At 43.4% G+C, this 19,693-nt stretch overlaps 3 protein-coding genes across 3 annotated transcripts in view; 2 read left to right on the top strand and 1 right to left on the bottom strand.

The window, feature by feature from the left end:
* CSUI_001149 (tetratricopeptide repeat-containing protein) overlaps nt 1-4,215 on the bottom strand; it is a 7,072-nt gene extending 2,857 nt beyond the window's left edge. The window contains exons 1-3 of the mRNA XM_068061355.1: nt 2,733-4,215; nt 2,057-2,202; nt 790-1,043 (exon numbers count right to left, since the gene is read on the bottom strand). Of these exons, the coding sequence (XP_067926667.1) occupies nt 790-1,043; nt 2,057-2,202; nt 2,733-3,326 (994 nt within the window). The 5' untranslated portion in view covers nt 3,327-4,215. The remainder of the gene's footprint in view (nt 1-789; nt 1,044-2,056; nt 2,203-2,732) is intronic.
* A 693-nt stretch (nt 4,216-4,908) lies between these two features.
* Nucleotides 4,909-6,380, top strand: CSUI_001150 (uncharacterized protein). Its single transcript, XM_068061356.1, has one exon. It carries the CDS (start codon nt 5,115-5,117, stop codon nt 5,328-5,330), a length of 216 nt encoding a protein of 71 aa, XP_067926668.1. The 5' UTR covers nt 4,909-5,114; the 3' UTR covers nt 5,331-6,380.
* A 145-nt stretch (nt 6,381-6,525) lies between these two features.
* On the top strand, nt 6,526-19,388 carry CSUI_001151 (sulfite oxidase). Its single transcript, XM_068061357.1, has 9 exons — nt 6,526-8,477; nt 9,492-9,681; nt 10,831-10,875; nt 11,798-11,888; nt 12,858-13,202; nt 13,681-13,824; nt 14,515-14,820; nt 15,410-15,854; nt 16,502-19,388. Exons 1-8 carry the CDS (start codon nt 6,645-6,647, stop codon nt 15,837-15,839), a joined length of 3,384 nt encoding a protein of 1,127 aa, XP_067926669.1. The 5' UTR covers nt 6,526-6,644; the 3' UTR covers nt 15,840-15,854; nt 16,502-19,388.
* Nucleotides 19,389-19,693: the final 305 nt, after the last annotated feature.

The following is a 19,693-nucleotide window of genomic DNA, read 5'->3' on the forward strand; positions in this document are numbered from 1 at the left end:
GAGAGGGAGAGGAGAGAAAGAAAGCAAGACAGGTGTTCTCTGTGTAGAGAAACAGAATGAAAGAGAGAGAGAGAGAGTCAGCGGAGAGACGCTCCGATGTCTTGGGAGTGAGTGAAGAGTAATACACAGGAGAAGATTTACACATGAAGAAGAAACAGAGTCAAGAGAAAAAGACGGAGAGAGATTACAGACAGACTGAATACATGCATAGAGACAGAGACAGATAGAAAGACTTCAGTTAAAAAGAAAGATGGGCCCTAACCCTAAACTGTATATCTATCTATACATACCTATAGACAAATAGACTATCTATAGCTGAGGTGACTTGAAAGGAAAGAGCCTGATAAGTACATAGACGTAGGGATAGAAATGTCTTCATACAGACATAGATATTCATGTCTGTATAAATCTCCAGAAAAGTACGGAGACGATCATACACGAGCGCCGCAGGAGGAGTCGCAGCTATCTATCTATCTTTAATCTATATATATCTTTAATCTATCTATCTATCTATCTATCTTTAATCTATCTATCTATCTATCTATCTATCTAATTTTTATCTTTGTTTGATGTAGCTAATACGTAGGGTGGAGGGGTGTGTATGATGACGGCGCAGCTTACCCTTGACGTAGTAGCACAACTCGATATATACCCATTCTCGCTCTATTCTGTCTTTCTTTTCATCTATCTTTCCTCTATCTTTCTCCTTCTATCTTGCCTTGGTCTTGTCATCTCTATTTCTTCTTTCTTTTTTTCTCTCTATCATCTTTCTTTCTCTTCTGGTCTTACCTCTCTTGGATAGAATGCTGAGAGGAGATAGAGTCTGCTTGGCGCCCTTTCTTCTATTCGTTTCCTCCGCTTTCTTTTCTTCTTCTTCAAGCTTCTTTCGTCTCTCATGTCTTGCATGCAGACAGGCCTCGGCCTCATCTTTCAGCTTAAGGAAATCGGGATTAGCTGGATCAAGTTCCAAGCCCTTCGTTGCAAAGGCCGCACTTTGTCGATAGAGCTCCAAAAGAAAGGAAGCTCGGCTAGCTCGATAGTATCTAATGGAGGACAGAGAAATGTGAGGTAGACAGAGCATCGCTCGTCCATGTAGAGACAAAAGATACCTCGAGATCAAAGCATCTCTCCTCTCTCTTCTGAGTCCCCCTCTCCGTGTAGATACAGAGATAACAGAGAGATGGACAGATAGAGAGAGAGAAAGAGAAAGGGAAGAGACACTGTCTGTATGTACGTATAGATATACATAGAGAAAGTGTAGAGAGACAGAGAGAGCGCCGGCAAAGGATAGGCCATGGGAGAGAGAAGCGAAAGATAAAGAAGACGTTTAAGATCCATCTCTGTCTCTCTCTCTCCCCAAGAATTCCTGAAGCCTCACGTTTCAAAGACACTTGGCGTCTACGTATGTATGTGTGAATGTATATGTACGTATGTATGCATATGTGTGTGTGTGGAGGTATGTATGTATGGGTATCTGTATGGATATATATATATAGCAGGCATCAGTCTCCTTCTCTCTGTCTATATATATGTGTATGTTGCATGTATCAGTCCATGTATATGATGTATGTGGCTACACATAGAGATGCCTGGGCTGTGATGGACTACCTCGGCTTCTCTTACACACGGCATAGCGCCAGGTCTATCGAGGTCCAGAGAGACATCTTCGAACTGATACATATATAGTTACTCCCCTACACATTCATAAACGTATATTTATATCTATATATACAGCTATAGTTACATATTTACGGACATACATACTCTCCTCTATACATGATCTGTATATAGCTGTGAACGGGTATGTATACGACACCTGCATCACCATACGGCAAGACTTTCTATTTAGATATCTAACAGACTGAGCCTACCTATACATATACAGACGTATCTAGATATATGCACGCATCTATGTAGATATACATATATATATCGAAGGAAAAAGAGAGAAGGAAAAAGATAGACATGAAGAGAAAGAGAGAGAGAGATATGTGTATGCTGAGTGGTCGCTTGGAGATGAAGAGAAGAGGAAGAAGAGCCCGTCTGGTCTTCTTACGCTCGAATGTTTTGAGGGTGTTTCCGTATGGCTTGTCTACAGTCGTTAATGCATGCAACGAGATCTCCCAAAATAAGATGGCACTGCGCTCGATTCGATAGGAGGAGAGAATTCAACACTTCATCCTCACACCTCTGCTCCAGCCCCTACAAACACACAGAGAGAGAGAGAGAGACATACAAAGATATACGTACATACACATACATACATATACCTACATACATACATACATGGTCATACATACATAAGCATATATATGGAAAGCAAACATCCACATACAGGGATAAAAGAACGAAAGAGAGTAAAGGGAGAAAGAAAGAGAGGGAGAGAGAGAGCGACCAGGAAAGAGAGAGAAGGAAAGTGAGAGAAAGGCGAGCAGGAGGGTAGGTCAGAAGGAGAAGAAGAAGATCAAGGAAGGAAGAAAAGACAAGGAGGGGCCAGAGACGAAGACTGACTCCTGGAGGCCTGCTCCTGGCTAAAACATATATGTCTATGCACCCTATCTGTAGTCTAGCTTCAACCGATATACTTTCTATCTATTCATGGGTCACTAGTAGTCTCTCCATCCCTATCTATCTATCCATCTATCTATCTATGTACGTATCGATCTTGAATCTCTCCACCTATCTCCCCATCTGTCTATCCACCTCTCCATCTAGTGTTTCCCCCTCCTTACTCTTGTATAAGATTGGAGAGCCATATGAGCGCTGTAACCTCTTCTTCTTTTAATCTTCTTTTCTTCTTCCTTTTCCTCTCCTTCTCTCTGGCCTTGGTCGTTCTTCTTCCTATTCTTTTCTTTCTCTTCTTCTTCGATCTGCTCCTCATGCTTTCCTTGCAGCCAGGCGTTCCCGTCAGCCTTGCATCTCTCAGCGACCGTCTTTGGCGTCTCTCCGTCATATGCGAGCTGCTGTAGAGCTAAGAGATGAGGATTCTCTTCGATATTCTTCGGCAGATCATCGTCCATGAAGAGAGGAAAATTCTCATCTTTATACTTCTCTTGAAGATGCTTAAGATACTCAGGAGAGACGTTCCAGTCATAGAGACCGTCTTCATCTTCTTCATCTTCTCGGATCGCTTGAGAAGAAGAAGAAGGAGGGCGGGGAGGAGTCAGTGTAGTGGACGGGGTAGGAGAAGGAGGTTGGACTTCTTTTGATGCCTCTTTCTTTGGAGATGAAGAGGGGAGGGGAGAAGAGGAAGAAGAAGAAGGGGGGGGAGAAGAAGAAGAAGAAGGGGGGGGAGAAGAAGAAGATGTTGGTGTTGGAGGTGACATGGGGAAGACGGAGTGAAGAAGGAGAAAGGGGGGGGGGGAGAGAAGAGATCGAGAGAGTGAATTTGGTAATATGGGACAAGGATGTTGTAGATAGAAGGGAAGGAAAGAAAAACGAAGAGTTCGATTTAGACAATGAGGAATTCCTTAGAGTAAAGGCGAAGAAGAAGGACAGCTCTAAAGCACTCTCTCACTTTTCTCATGATGAAGATGATGGTGCGTCGAGTGTCATAAATACAAGAGCGTCGATTCTGGAGTGTACATACACCCCAAAAAGATCGTGTCCCCCATCAATTAGCTGGAAGTGAGTCAAATGCTTTGACTTTTACATCAATCAACGACACCCCCTCATTATTGACCCTCTCTTTCATCTTTCTTCTCCTCTTTCCTTTACTTCTTCTCTCCTTCGCAGTTTCTTTCACGCAGACAGAAAGAAAGAAGAGAAGCTACTCCCAACAGGCAAGCCCTACAAAGAGATTGGCTGATCTCTCTCTCTTTCCCTTCAATCTAAAGTGACTCTCGGAGACATTCTCCTCATCTTTACACTCCATACGGCGGTGTGTATCTATTAAAGCACTCCCCGAGAGAGGCACATTCACATAGGAAAAGAGGGAGAACAAGAGGGACAAGGAAAGAAAGAGGAGAGAAAGAAAAGAAGAAGAAGCGACCAAGGAAGTAAAAACAGAGAGAGGAAGCGCACGTTGCGACTTTCGGGAGAGATGCTAGCTATCTCTCCAGTCGCGTGAAAGAGAAGATGACTTAGAGCGTTCGCCGTCTCACACAAACATAACGGCCAGCGTCAATGAAAAAGGGAATTCTGTCGCCTCCTTCTTTTTCGTGTGAATTGACCTTATCGAATGAAGAAAAGATAGAGCAAGAAGAATCAAAGGCGTGAAGGAGTTTCATTCTTCTTTCCTTGTGTGTATGCTGCCTATGTCTAACGGAAAGCGAGTTATGACGCACAGCCCCGCCGTGGGCTTAGTTTGCTCTCGAATATAAGACGATCACTACGAAGATAGTAAAAGCTCTAAGGAAAGGAGACAGGAAGCAGGAAGGAGAGAGGGCACAGGCGGGGGGCGGGCACGGGACCGAGGGGAAAGCCAGGGTGATCAGTCAAGTGTAGACGGCTAGTTGGGTGAGAGAAGGTAAGAGGAATCTTTTCGCTTTTTGATGGAGAAAGCTATGTAGATTGAAACGAAAGAAAGAACAAGGAACGTAACAGAAGAGGTACAAAGACTCGAAAAGACTCTAATCTCTCTTGTCTCGTTATCTCTCAAGGTGTGCGTCATAGCCCGCAGCCCCACCTCCAACTGCATCTTCTCCAGTGTACGCACACCTCAACAAGAGCGGGCAGAAAGGGAGAAAGAGAGACAAAAGAAAATAGATGTGAACTCATGGAAAGAACCGTCGGCAACAGAGGTCCGCTATCTCAAAAGAACCCTCGAAGCTTCGTAGTCGTTAGCACAGCTGTAGCTCCACCACGGAGCCGGCGAGCGAGGCGACGTGTCCCTTCTCCCAGCAGCACGTGTGTGCCCCCCCCCCCCTTTGCCCTCCAAGGAAGCAAAAAGAAGCCAGATCTGTTTGAGATCCAAGCCAGCAGTCTCTTACATGCTCTGAGGCTTCTCGGCTATCTTATTCTTATCATGAAAGATGCCTTCGACGGAAGGAGAGAGGAAGCTTTCTGGTAGATCTGTCTAGGAAAAGGGTCTGTTTTGTTGTATCTTCTTTTGGCTGGAGGAGAAGATTTCTGTTACGATTCCTGTCTTTCTTCAGAAGAGAGATGAACGATAGATGAGACAGATGGCAAGACAGATCGAATTGAAGTGTCTTCTACAACAGCGGAGATTGCGAAGAGAAGAAAAAGAGGAGGAAAAAGAAGAAAGAGTTTGGTGGGTCTACACTTGGATGTCCGTGTCCCTACTAATCTCATTCCTTTGGATAGAAGAGTTAAACTTTTTCTTTCTCTTTCTTCTTGTATTTGCTTTTACCTCTTCCTTGTTCCTATGAGATTCCTTTTCTCTATTGAGGATAGATCTAATTCTCCATCCCCTATTCGTTTCTTCTCTTCCAACCCGAGCTCACTATAGGAATCTTCCTAATCACTTCAAAAGCCTTTCTTTCTTTCTTCTTTCTTTGCTACTTCTTCTTCCTTCCCGTCCTCTCTTTTGTCCAAAACTCTTCTATTGTCTCTGTAGTTACTCCCTAACACGACTGAGCTCTCTTTCCTCCTTCTTGTCTTCGACTGAAGAAAAGCTTCTCTTGGCTATCTTTCTCTCCTGATAAGTCTCTCATCTGCTCGCTTTCTAAAGCAGAAGAAGAAAAAACAGAAGAAGAAGAAAATCGAGAAAGAAGAAGAAGAAGGTGTAGAGATCAGTTGAGAAGAGAAAGGAAGATTTGAAGACAACATCTTTTCCTTCTCGACTTGGATCCTCCTTCTCTTCCTTCTTCTCCTTCATTTGCTTTTCTTTCTTGCTCTTCTTCTTTCGATCACGCGTCTCAGTGGTTCTCTGGACGACATTGCAGTCTGCCTTGACTCCCATGGGAGGTGTACGTACACCCCACGGTTTCCTTTGAAGGAGAGGCGGAGAGACTGGAGAAGACGTCCTCTCCATCTACGCTTTATGCTCTCTCTCTCGTCGGTCTTTCAACAGGAAGGATGTCTGAGGCAGTCTCTTTTCTTCTTTTCTTTCTTTCTTTCGTTCTCAGGAAGGAAAGAGTAGCTAAGACGAGGATTTCAAGAAGAGCAGCTTCTTAGGTTTACTTTTACACATATAGATGTCTCTCTCTATACATGAGATACATAGAAAAAGGCTTCTGAAGGCATTTTCGTACTTTCTCTTTCTCGTGACGGAAGGAGATCGAAGATCTTCTTTCCCTTCTTCCTCTTTCTTACATGCCTTAGGCTTCGTCTTTCCTTGGTAGAAGGTCAGTAGAGGAGAGACCTTCTTCACCTTCTTCTATCGGGATGTTGGAAGTCTATCTCTTCTTGGAGGCACAGAGATAAATAGATTGAAGATAGATCAAAGATAGATTAAAGATAGATAGATAGATAGATAGATAGATAGATAGATAGATAGATAGATAGATAGATAGATAGATAGATAGATTAAAGATAGATAGATAGATAGATTAAAGATAGATAGATAGATAGATAGATAGATAGATAGATAGATAGATTAAAGATAGATAGATAGATAGATAGATAGGTAGATGGACAGACAGGCTAGAGAGATTGAAGATAGAGAGATGGATACCTTGGAGACAGGTGTATAGATCAAAGATAGGTTACAGCTAGATGCGTCTTGTCCTTTTGATAGAAAGATGTGGGCTTATCACCTAAGGAATGCGCTTCGTGCGCGAAGTGTAGGCGGAGGAGTGGGGGAGGGAAGGAGAATAAGAGGAGGAGAAGGAAGAGGAAGAAGACCAAGAAGGAAGTTCTCTGCTGATCGGATATCTCGTCATGGCGATCTTCATGATGCTCTTCTCTCCTGTCCAGAAAGGATTCTTTCTTCTTCATTTCGATTGCGTGAAAGAGAAAATTTATATTCTCTTCCATCTTCTTTTTCTCTTTTTGTCTCCCGTTCGTCTTCTTCTTCTTTTCTGCCTTCTTCGTTTGCGAGGGGGCGTACTGCTTCTTATCTCTCCTTCCCATCGTCAGGTGTTTCTTCTTCTTCTTCGTCTTACGATTCTCACATGTCGCGTTATTTCTCTTCCTTTTCATCTCTTTCTTCAGTCAGATATTTCTTTCATTCCAAGAGACACTCTCCTCTCTCTTCTTTCTCTTCTCTTCTCGTCGCTCCTTCTTTCTCGCCCACTTCACCTCAGTCCTCTCCTCTTCAACACACTCATTCTTCTCCCTTCGTCTCTTCCTCTTCTTCTTTCTTTTCCTCTCCATCTCTCCCTCTTTCTTCGTTTTCATCTTGTTCTCGGTCGTCGTTCTCTTCTTCTTCTTCTTCTTTATCTCTCTCTTCTTCTTCTTTCTTCTGTCGTCTTCACTCACATCTCTCAGTCGTCTCAACGTCTTCTTCGCTTGTAGGTCTATCATCTCTCTCAGCTGCAGATACACCAAGCAGCCGTGCATGCTCCGCTGTATATAGAGAGACTCCTAGTAAGTCTTCTTATTCCTCCTCTTCTCCATTCTCCCCCTGTATGGCTGAGGAAAGCAGAGGAAGAGAAGACGGGAGAAAAGAGAAAGAGGAGGAGAATACCGAGAAGAAAAAGAAGAGAGAAGAAAAGAAAGAGATGAAGCCTGAAAGGATCACCTTATTCTCCCCTCTTTGGTATTTCACTGTAGGAGCCGCAGCGATTCTTCTTCTTCCCTCTCTCTCATCTTCTTCTTCTTCTTCGTCGACGTCTTTCTTTCTTCTCCCCTTTCTAAAGACACGACTTATCCGATGTGAAGAAAAGCAAACCTCTCACCTTCCTAGTCTCTCTTCTTTCTCTCCTTCTTCTCCCTCTCCTCCCTTTCACCCTCCATCTTCTTCTCCTTCTCCTCCCTCTCCTCCCTTTCACCCTCCATCTTCTTCTCCTTCTCCTCGCTCTCCTCCCTTTCACCCTCCATCTTCTTCTCCTTCTCCTCCCTCTCACCCTCCATCTTCTTCTCCTCCCTCTTCTACTTCTTCTTCTCCCTCCTTTCCTTTAGCAGGAGAGTACCGTGAAGATCTTCCTTCTTACACCTCATCTGACCTGAGAGGCCACGGAGCTGCGAATCCTCGTGAAGGGCGACTGTGGGTAGCTTATCGCCGAGGTGTCTATGACGTAACAGATTTCGTAAACATCCATCCTGGAGGGAGAGATCGACTTCTCCTTGCTGTAGGGAAAGAGCTCGATGGCTTCTGGCGGGTGTATGGACAGCACAATCTCTCCTCTGTACATGAGCTTTTAGAGATCATGAGAATCGGCAACTATGAAAGAGAGGAAGAAGAAAAAGAAGTGGTCGAAATAGGAGAAGGAGGGAAGATAGTCAAGAAGATCAAGAAAGGGGGAGATGCGATGGAAAAAGATACATATGCTTTCGAGCCTGAGAGGCATCCAGCTCTTATTGTGAGAAGTGAGAAGCCCTTCAATGCCGAGACCCCCCTATCTCTACTAACAGATAGCTTCTATACACCTAATGATCTTTTCTTTGTACGAAACCATCTACCGGTCCCGAAGGTAAATACACATCTCCTTCTTCTTCTCTCTCGACCTCTTTCGTGTACACCTCTCTTGCTTGTGTTCTTCTTCTTCTTAACTCTTTCTTTTCTCTTCTCATCTTATCAAGCCTTTTCTTCGTAATCGCAGAGGAACGGACTCACCTCCTGGACGTGTCAGTCTCTCTCTATCTCCCATACATATGTCTGCGGTTCGCTTGCATAGACATACAGTTAGAGATATCTCGTTCTCTCTTTCCATAGATATAGATGTGTGTGATGTGTATTATCTATATTTGTTTGTATAGGTGAAGATATATGTATGCTATATGCATGTATGTATGGATATCTATGTATATGTAGGTCTGTATGGATATACACGTATGTGGGCAGGAAGGTGTATGTGTATAAAGTATCTGATGTATGTACGTTGTCTTGGCTGGACCTCTCGATACCTTTCTTGCTCTGTTGATAGGTTCAGACATGCCGAGACAATGAAGAAGAAGGGCAGTCCACTTCTACTGCTACATGCCTCATCCTGAGAACGAGTTCATCTGTCTCTGCCAAAGAAACACCTTCTCCAGTATATATACGTGTATCTATCTATCTCCATAGACAGATAGGCAGATCAAAGACAGATAGATAGATAGATAGGTGTAGGTCTATACGATATGTGTGTCGAGTTTTGTATAGAGAACTTCGTTGGATATGTGAATACCTCCATGTAAGCCTATAGAGCATGATAGGGTGTCTACAAGGTTTCACATATTCCACCAAGTCGTCTCTACAGGTAATGTTGATTAGTCTTTCTTTCTCATGCAAACTTGTATCAAATCTTCTCTTTCTTTGCCTTTGTTTAATATCCATCTCATCTCTATCTCTCTATGTACATCCATCTACTCCTTTCTCTTCATTTCTCTCTCTTTCTCTTTCTATCTCTCTATCTAGGTCACTTTCTCTCTCTTTATATCTGTAAGGTCTCTATACCTGTCAGCATTTCTTCCCCCTCTTTGGCTGAATATCTGGATTTAAACAGGTGGATGTAGAGACATACAAGCTCGAAGTTTTTGTCGAGTCTCCCGATGGAAAGACGTTACGAAAAGTCGGAGAATTCTCTTTGGAAGATCTTCAGAAGAAGTTTTACTCACATCATCTTCCCTGCGCTGTCCAGTGTGCTGGGAATAGGCGCGATGATTTCAACCAAAGAACTCAAAAGCGTGTGAAAGGTATGTCGAGTATGTCCTGTCTCGATATCTCGATTGGCTAGCTAGCTAGCTAGCTATGGGTTGGGGTGCATCGTGATGGTGGGCAAGAGAGGGAGTGGAAGAGGAACGATCGACGGTGTCTCTCTCTTGATATCTCCCTCTCCTTGTCTATCACTCTGCTTGGCTCTCTCTGTATCTTTCTCTCTGGATATCAGTCTGGATGTTTCTCTATTCTCTTGTGTCTCCGCGGAAGAAATGACTGCCTGGTATGTATTTCCATGTGCCTCTCTATCTATCCATGTATCTATCTACGTATGTATCTATCTATCCATGTATCTATCTATGTAGAAAGTAGGGCACGTAGCAATGTCTTGATACCATCTAAGGCTAGTACCTCTATATATTTGGAAGCCCCTCGGTTGTCTAGATCATCAGTTGCCTATCTTTCTCTTCTCACCTGTCTGTAGAATTCTATCTTGAATATCTCGAGCTGCGTGTAAGCAATGGAGGCTCCACTGTAAGAAGAAGATCTGACAATATGATCCTAATCAAGACATCGCCTTATGAAGATCATTCCTCCGCTGTGAGACACCACCACATGGGTAGAGCTAATGTACCAGTTGTGCGGTCACCCCCACATATATCCATGCGAAACCCGCAGATAGACATGTATACATGTAGCTTAGATAGATAGATAGATATATATGTGCGCGAAAGGCATGTTCGTCTGATGCATATATATATATATATATATCTAGAAAGATAGATAGGCCTGTTTATGTAAGGCTTTCTGTCGGCTGCTATGGAGTTTGTTGAAGTGTTTCTCAATGAGGTGGGTTTCCTGCTGATCTTTTATCTTCTCAAGTGTAAGGCTTTTAGAAAGCTTCATCTCTTTCGTCTTTATGATGGATGACCCTGACGTAGTATCTCTGATAAAGAAGTCGTTCTTCTTTTCTCTTCTTCCTATTTTCCTCTCTCTTCCCTCTCCCTTCATCCTCTCCTTCAGTTGCTTTGACAAGGCGTCTTACCATTCATCAAGTGTACATACACATAGAAAGAGAGACAAGAGAGAGAGACAGGTGGAGATAGTCTCTCCTTCTTCTTTCTTCTCTTCTGTACTTTTTTGTCGTGTTGCTTCGTGTGTGTCTCTCTCTCTCTTTTCGTTCCCAGGGCTTGAGTGGAGGGGAGGAGCGATTGGCAATGCACTATGGACAGGTATCAACCTTCTTTCTTTCTTTCTCTCTCACTCTTTCTTTCTTTCTTTCTTTGTCTCATGAATCTAGTTTTTCTTTTCATTGAAAATGTCTTTGTGTAAGAGTGGCTCTTCATCCAATACGCGTTCCTCTTATATACAGCGAACATCTATGGCTTCTCGTACTCTAGTCTAATGCATTCATATAGAGAGAGGGATGGACGACGTATTTCTAGTGCTGTATGTATATGTACCTTTATATGTGTAGGTGTGTGACGGAAGAATGACCTCCTCTTCAAAGAAGCTTCAAGGCAGTAGAATACACCAACAGTAGAGCAAATCACACTCATGAAAATAGTCATACATATCGACCTGTCTATCTATCTTCGATCGACCGATCTTGGGTCTATTTATCTATCTGTGAGTCTACCAATATCTCTCTATATCTACTTATCTCTCTTCAATCTATCTACTTTTTCTGAAGGGATACTTCTATTGTTGTCAGCATATTACAAAGAGAGAAGTGTGTGTTTGCATGCATGCAGACATGCATATATAGAGATACTAGGCGACACCCCCACACGCTGCAGGCAGACATTATCGACAAGAAAGTCGAGGCCCACGACCCCTGATATTTCTGCTCTCCCCTCTCGTCCATCACCGCTGTGACCGATCCATTCGTGAAACTTCCCCACATCAACTCTCGGCGTCTCTCCATATACATGTATCTCTCCATTCATTTGCATACACCCGTATATATATATGTATATATATATACATATGGATATGTAGAGCTCGCCTCTTATCCATGGGAGAGTTGGGTTGTCTGTCTTTCTCTCTCTGTCTTTGTCTCTGTCTCTGTCTCTCTATGTCGAGGCAGATCGATGCAGGGGTGTGTAGCGTTTGTATACATGTCTGCTAGCCATGTGTCTTGCTGTGGTGCAGGCTGTCTGCTAGCCGACGTCTTGAGGTCATGCGGGATGGATGAAGAAAAGTCACGCCATCTTGGAATTAAGCACGTACACTTCGAAGGACAGTAAGAAGTTTTCCCTCCTCTTTCTGTTTCTCTTCATCTCCCTTCTCCATCTATCGAGTTCATAGGAGTAGGTTTCTTCGTTTGTATGGATGAACAGACAGACGGATGTCGAGAGAACAAGAGGTAGTTTAGATGGGTAGAAAATCTTCTCTACAGTAGCCGTATTGGTAGAAGAGGAAGATGCTGACCTACGAGGTATAGAGCCGATAGAGAAAACATGAAATCTATCACGATGTATACATACATATGTATATATATATATATATTTGTATATATACTTGCACGTATTGTACAGAGGTAGATAGATTAAAGATAGATAGATAGATAGATAGATAGATAGATATAGGTAGATAGATCAAAGATAGATAGATAGGTAGATAGATAGATTAGAGATAGATAGATAGATAGATTAAAGATAGATAGATGGGGACATAGGTAGATAGGGTAGAGATAGATGGAAGATAGGTCGATCCGTTCTGCACATAGATGTGGGATGAGGGAGTGCGTGCATGGGGGGGAGATGTGAGTTAGTGCGTTATGTGCGAGTAGAGAACATGACGTCTTCCCTTGTCTCTCTTTTCTACTTTTGTTTTCTGTAGCCCAGCTAATGAAAGAAAGAAAGAAGGAGCGAATGAATGAGAGAGAAGGAAAGAGAATTGAGTTACACTTTCCAGCCGACACATGCGACTACATACACAGGCATACACATACATACACACACACTCATACATACATATATGTATATACATATATGTCCATATATGTCTACGTATTCATACACATATATATTCATACATAGACACGTACATCCTGAACGGGTAAAGATCTCCAGAGAAGCGCATGTGTAGACTTTTTTGACCTCTTCCTTTTCTTCATTTCCTTCTTCATCCTTTCTTTCTTTCGAAATCTTTCCTTTTCTGCCTTCTCTTCTCTTTCTTTTCTTGTCTTTCTTTTCCTGTCTGTCTGTAGTGACAGCGACCCGTTAACAAAGACGAACTACGCGGCGTCGATTCCTATCCAGAGAGCCATCCTAGGATCGACGTTAAGAGGCGAATCCAATCCTGATAGTCTTTCCTATTACAATGAGAAAGAAGAGTCATCCAAGCTCTATCCTTTCTATTCGACAACGAGCTACGGAAGTAAAGACGTTCTTCTTGCCTACGAAATGAACGGCCGACCTCTTCCTATAGATCACGGCTTCCCCTTAAGAGCCCTTGTGCCGGGAGCAGTCGGCGCGAGGTCGGTCAAGTGGCTGAAGAGAATCGTCTTAAGTTCGCGCGAATCTCCTTCACACTGGCAGCAACAAGATTATAAGTAAGGAAAGAGAAAGATGAGGAGGGGGTAGAAGAAGAACATCGTGTAGAGAGAAGAAAGAAACGCTGGCTCGGAGAGAGACAGAAAGACTACGATGTTCTCAGACTTTTCTTTCTTCATCTTGGGCTTAGAGAAAATTCATGTAGAGGAGTGTTCGTTGGAATACGAGGAGCACTAGAGTGTTCTCTTTCTCTATATATATGTATATCACTACTGAACTATATGATATATCTCATTTATCACGGAGATGATATAGATGCTCTTTGAAGTCGTTATGTATCTACACACACTGAGACGGCTTGGGTTCTATACGAAGATCGACGTATGTCTAAAGCACAGTGACAATGAAGTTCTTCCACTACATCTATATCTCGATCTCCTTTTCTTTCCTTTCTTTCTTATCTCTCCTTTCTACCTCTTTCTTCTCTCCTTTCTATCTCTTTCGTTCCTTCTTTTGTATCTCTTTCTTGCTTTGTAGAATTCTGTCTCCTTCGGATACGAGTTCTACAGCACAAGATTTGCAAAGAAAGGCTTCTATCTTAGATCTCCCTGTCCAGTCAGCTATATGCGTCCCCACCTCCGATACCGTGCTCCCGCCAGGCACATCCGAGGTCGACCTAAAGTAAGTAAAGAACTGAGACAAGCAGGGAGATACATACAGATAGGAAAGGAGATACACAAGAAAAGGAAGATATCACAAAAAGAAAAAGAAGAAGAAAGAGTAGAGAAAGAAGTCGAAGAAGAAGATAGTTGTTGTGCATTTTCTTAAGAGAATAGACTGAAGGTCTTTGAAAAGGGACGGTAAATTCAGGTGAGCTTGGAGGGTGGTAGAGGGGAGATGAATGTATGAGGAAACCGATGGAGTGAAGAGAAGATGCGTGGTCGGTGTGAAAGTTCTTTAGAGCTAGCTAGGTCGATAAAATCGATTCTTTGTCAATCGATTCTTTACCCACCTAATACAATCTGTTGTTGGTGTTGTTTTCTCTTTTTCTCTTTCCTTTCTCTTAGCCTCTTCTTCTTTTCTCCATACCAAAGATCTTTCTACCCTTCATGCACTTCCAGCTGCCTATTCGCGATTCCCTCCTTCCGAATCTACAACTCTGTATGTACACAGTACTATACATACACTTTTATCTCCCATTCTCTATACATATTGGCATATCTCTATGGATTTTCCTATGTGCAAGGGGGACGTGAGGTTGTATCTTAGTTCTTTCGCACGTCTTTTTCTTTTTTGATTTGCTTTCTCTCCCTGTCTCTCACCCCCCTTCTCTCTCGATCTCTGTGTCTCTGTCTCCTTGGATGATGAAAGAGGATATGCCTGGTGCGGTGGAGGTCGACCGATCGTGCGTGTCGACGTCTCTCTGGACGGCGGGAAGACCTGGACCGAAGCAGATCTTCAGTGGCACCATCAGCCTTCTTCTTCTGACGAGGAAGAGGAAGAGGAAGAGAAAGAAGAAGAAAAGATGTCGACAGAGGAGCTCGAGGATAGCGCAGCGGGTGTGAGGTCTCCTGAGACAGGCAAACGAGAAGAAGGAGAAGAGACGGAGAAGAAGGTGGAGACCGGAGAAGGGGTAGAAGAAGACGAAGAGAGAGATCCAGATAAAGCCTGGTCATGGTATGACGTAGAATATACATGGAGATACATGCTTCTCTTACATGCACAGGGGAGGTTGATGAGAAGCGGTATCACGTCAAGCGCAGCGAAGACAGTAAGCAATCGTATCAAGGAGAGTAGAGAAGTAAGGTATAGAGAGATGTCGAATAGATATGTTTGTACTTTGTCACTGCGCCATTCCCCGAGTAGAAAGCTATCTCTATACAGGTGTAGATCTCCTTCTATTAAGCGTGGTTCTCTCAGTAAGAAATGTCACTATATACCATCAAATAGACCTATAAGACGTGCACTTCTACCTTCAGTCCATATGAAATATCTACACCGTACATCAACAGAGAAAGATCTTCATAGATCTATCTACCCATATCTATCTCTATGTGGATATACATGTAGTGGCGTAGGCTGGGCACTGTCTCATCACCCACACAGCTGTAGATAGATGGTTTATGACGGCCGTCTTTACTAAGAAGATTCTACTGCTTGGGGGGGATGAGGCGATTGCGGATTTCTCTGTATCGAAAAGGTGTCTGTTGATACGTTCATTTGGCCTCTCGTCACTCTTCATTCTTTTCTCCTGTCTCTTTCCTAGGGTCTTGTGGAGTGCATCGATTCCTATCCCTGAGGAATATCTTGTCTCCCCTCGTGGCCATAGTAGCAGCGCAGCTCAGCCAGGCGGAGAGGAGAGTGACGGAGAGAACAAGACCTCTGCTTCCTCTTCTTCTTCTTCAGCAAGTGCATGCCATACGCCTTTCAAGATGAGTGGAGATGGTCTCGATCAAGGTAGAACGAAGAAGAAGGGAGATCTCATTCCCATAGAAATCATCTGTCGAGCTGTAGACGCAAGCAGCAATTCTCAGCCAGAGGGATGTGAGCCGCTATGGAATGTTCGAGGCTGCTTAAACAACTCATGGCATAGAATTACGGTGTATGTACACCCCAGGACGGATTCTCATTCTACAGCGTCCAGCTCTTCTTCGTCGTCTTCAAGTTCCCCACCTCATCCTTCTGAAAGGGACTGAAAACAAGATGTGAAGGTAGGGATGCATAAAGTCGATCATTCATGGCTAGCCGGGCGATCGTTGTGGAGGAAGGAGGATGAAGACGAGGAAAATGATCTGCATGGGTAGACACACCCACAGGAGAGCAGCTATCTAGCTAGCTAGCTATTCACGCCAACTGTCGCAAATGCTACGTAATGCCATCTGTGTGTATTCTCATGCCTATAGCGGAGAGGATGGATACAAGATAGATAGGTACATACATATATACCTACACACATACATACCTACATGCGTGCATATATACATATGATGAAAGTCTTTTCTGGGTAATAGCCCCGAGAGATCGAGAGAGGTGTAGATGTCTGTTTGGGATACTGCAGTATGTTGTTAAGAGAGAAAATAGAATAAAGAGCGGCAGATCTCCATTCGCTCATCCTTCTTTTCGTAATCGACGCAAGCAGATACAAAGAATTCTTAGCTTTAGAGAAAGAGGAACAGGACGGACAAGAAGAGAAAGAAATCTCTAAACATCTATAGAGCTCCACAGGTGGTCGATCAGATGTGCCGCTCGGACGTCTCTAACGTTTATGGAGATCGCTGAACTGAAGTGATGTTTCCGTACTTGTAAGGAGAAAAGAAAAGCTTCTTTCTTCTTCTTTTTGGCTTCTCTGTTTCTTCAGCCTTTTTCTCGAAGATGACAAGACGGATTTCGTGAAAGAGCCAGGTGGCCCTGAGCGAATAGAGACAGGGAGGAATGGAAGGTTGGAGGCACGCACGGATAACGAAGATGTGTCTAGACACCAAGGAAGAAAGCTGTTGTGTCTTTCATGGCTGTAGCTGTAAGATGATATCTACTCAAGCAAGGGAAGTGCACGATTTCTTGTGAGGAAGGACGAGAAGGAGAAGAAGAACAAGAGAAGTGAACAAGGCGACAGGCCCTGATTCTGGTGTATGCAATGGCTCTGGGATTGGTTTGAATCTGCCGTTTGAAGAAGATGTGGTAGATAAATCGATCAGTCGAGCGCGATTCCTCTATATATAGAATGAGGGAAGCGCACGCTGAAAGCATGCATGCAAGCAGTCAATGAAGCTAAGAGCTTCTGCCACACGGCTGATGTGAAGTGAGAGTGAAGTTGTATGAAGGCCTAGATTTAGAGATCTCTCTCTCTTCGTTGTTATGTCTCTCTTGTTTGTCTCTATATCTCCGTGTATCCTATATACAGGGAGAAGAAAGAGAACAGGGAGGGTGAAGTCGTATACCTGTCCATCTGTCAATTTGTTCATAGATAGATGGATGGATAGATAGATAGGTTTTATAGGTAGATAGCTAGATAGCTAGGTAGATAGATATAGATATAGTCACTAGATAGATAGATGTTTTGATGAATAGGTAGTAGGTCAAGATCCCGAGTGACCGAATCAAGATAGATAGATAGACAGACAGGGAGATATTTTCTTGTTCATTTCTCTTGTCATTCTTCATGAGCTTGTACGGTTGTTCTTTAAGAGAAATGTATGTGTTTCCTCCCTTCATTCTCTGAGAAGCGCGAAGAAAAGAGAGAGAGAGAGGACAGGGGGGGACATTTTTCTCTCACGGCTTTTCCCCCTACATTGGTTATCAATCTCTAACTAGCATTCAGACTTCTCTCTCCCCTCATCTGTTACGCGATCTTCTTCATCTCTTCATCTTTCTCCCTTTCTCTCCCTCTATGTGTATATATAGATATCTATAGGTAGGGTTTTATATGTGGTGTATGCGCTGGCGTTTCTAGCTGTGTAGAGGGATGTAGACAACGAAGAGTCTCTCTGTGTATAGGGAGAGAGAGGAAGTGTAAGAGAGGAACGAACGGGGTGTCAGGGGAGGGAGAAGAGAGACATAGACGACGACGATGAGGATGATGATGATAGGGAAGTAGAAGATACACTAAGCGTGTCTATATAGAGAGAGCAAGAGAGAGAGAAAGAGAGGAAGGTGATATGCTGATTTCTCAATCGTGTATCCTGTAGACATTTCTCTCTGGCTGTGTTCTTATTGAGGCAACTAAGCTTAGGTCTTATGTGAAGGAGTTACCTTTCATGCACCGCCAGTTCAACGAAAGAGAGAGAAAGGCCGTAATAGATCTTCACTGAGAAAGACGAGAATGAAGCTATATCCCCACAGATGCTTTAGATAGACATGTGTATATATGCTGTCTTGTATATAGTAGACTACAAGCCTAGAAGACGCGAGGAGAAGAAGTAGAAAAGGTTTGTATGGTGTTTATCTCCTTAACGTTGGTTTGTATTGTCTGATCACCTTCTCCTTGGGAGAGAGAAGAAGAAAGAGAAGAGAAGGAAAGGCAAGGAGGGACCGGAAAGGGATAGACAGAGAGGAGCTACTGTTTTGTTTGAAGAGTGGGAGATCAAGAAGAAGGATATGGGAGACGGGGAGAGAAGAAGGTTGATAGAGCTGGAGAAGGGTATAGAGGGAGATAGACCTATCTACCTGTGTATACCTTGTCAGTGTGCTTAACTAGTAAGGAGAAGAAAAGGGTGCACGTTAAGCGTTTCGCATAGCCTTTCTTTCTCAAGGCCTTCTCATGCCTTGCGGGTTGCTTCCTCCCGGCAGGTAAGCATCACCGTTACTATGCCTGCGACAAACATACATACACATACATGCATGTTCATACATACATACATCTACATACATACTTCTTGAGACACACGTACATGAGTCTCGAGAATGGAGAGAGTTGAGAGATGGGAGAAAGAAAAGGGGAAGAGATCGTTAGAAGGACTGACTAGGTGACTCTAGAACCAATGGCTAGGAGATCTAGATGTGTATGGATGTCGATGTATATAGAGCCACTCCTTTGACTACACCCCACTCCTACTCCTTCAGCTCAAGGGAGTGAGGAGGTTTGATTCCCCTTCTTCTACTCGCCTCACGCTCTTCCGAGGCCTTTGTTCCTTTTCTTCTTTCTTAGTTGGAGAGATGACAAGAAGACAAAAAAGAATTGTCCTTTTCGTGAGAAAGAAGATCACGGCCATTTATTATAGGACATGAATCGAGAGATAATTTCGCCAGACAGGCTCGATGCTCTGTTCCCCTCCTTCATTCCTCTGGGGCAGGTGTACACCCGTACTCCTACTACTCCGACGTCACACTCTCTAGATGTGGTATACATACATACATACATCATAGAGACTATACATACCTCATAGAGAGAGTGTGAAGTAGCTGGAGGAGGAGTCGTAGTAAGAGAGGTAGGAAGGATGTCGTCGCCTCATCACTATCATAGCGATGCTGATAGATCTTTCAGGCCATGCATGCATGCGTGCATGCAGAGAGGAGAGAAGAGGAGAAAGTTTTTTTCTGTTTGTCTCAAAGATGTGAATGAAGGAAATTTGATCACTCCCCCCCGAGTATTCGTATAATGATATCAAGGTGGGGAGTGAAGGATGAGAATGACAGACGTCCATGTTTTGTTCTCGTGAATGGATGGATGGTGTCAGTGTGGATATGATGGAGATGAGGCTCCCTTTGATGTATTAGCCAATCAACCGATCAAAGATCTTCTGTAGTAGATATACCATACAGATATTCTGAGAGAGGATCCATTCGACTGCTCTTGGGATGTAGGCATGCAAGCCTACTACTACACATATACCTCCTTGTAGTAGATTGTTGCTGAGTAGCAAAGAAGTACAACACACTACCCCAGATGGGTCGAAGAAAGTCTCTTTTCCTCTCTTCCAGCTCTTCTCTTTTGTGCTCTCCTCCTGAAATCTCACTACTACCGGATATCTTCTTCATCTTTGCCTTTTCTACTTCTCAACAAGAGTATCTAGATAAGAAGAATCTCTAAGTCGAAGAGTATCGTAGATGGTGT

The sequence above is a fragment of the Cystoisospora suis genome, assembly GCF_002600585.1.
Source record: "Cystoisospora suis strain Wien I chromosome Unknown contig_455, whole genome shotgun sequence".
Taxonomy (NCBI): Eukaryota; Apicomplexa; class Conoidasida; order Eucoccidiorida; family Sarcocystidae; genus Cystoisospora; species Cystoisospora suis.

What these genes read in the sequence shown, in the direction of transcription:
- CSUI_001150 (XM_068061356.1), top strand. Translation starts at nt 5,115, where the DNA reads ATGAGACAGATGGCAAGACAGATCGAATTGAAGTGTCTTCTACAACAG.
- CSUI_001151 (XM_068061357.1), top strand. Translation starts at nt 6,645, where the DNA reads ATGTGGGCTTATCACCTAAGGAATGCGCTTCGTGCGCGAAGTGTAGGC. An exon ending in CACGTACACTTCGAAGGACA is followed by an intron (nt 11,889 to 12,857) that starts GTAAGAAGTTTT and finishes GTCTGTCTGTAG; the next exon opens with TGACAGCGACCCGTTAACAA. An exon ending in CCAGATAAAGCCTGGTCATG is followed by an intron (nt 14,821 to 15,409) that starts GTATGACGTAGA and finishes TCTCTTTCCTAG; the next exon opens with GGTCTTGTGGAGTGCATCGA.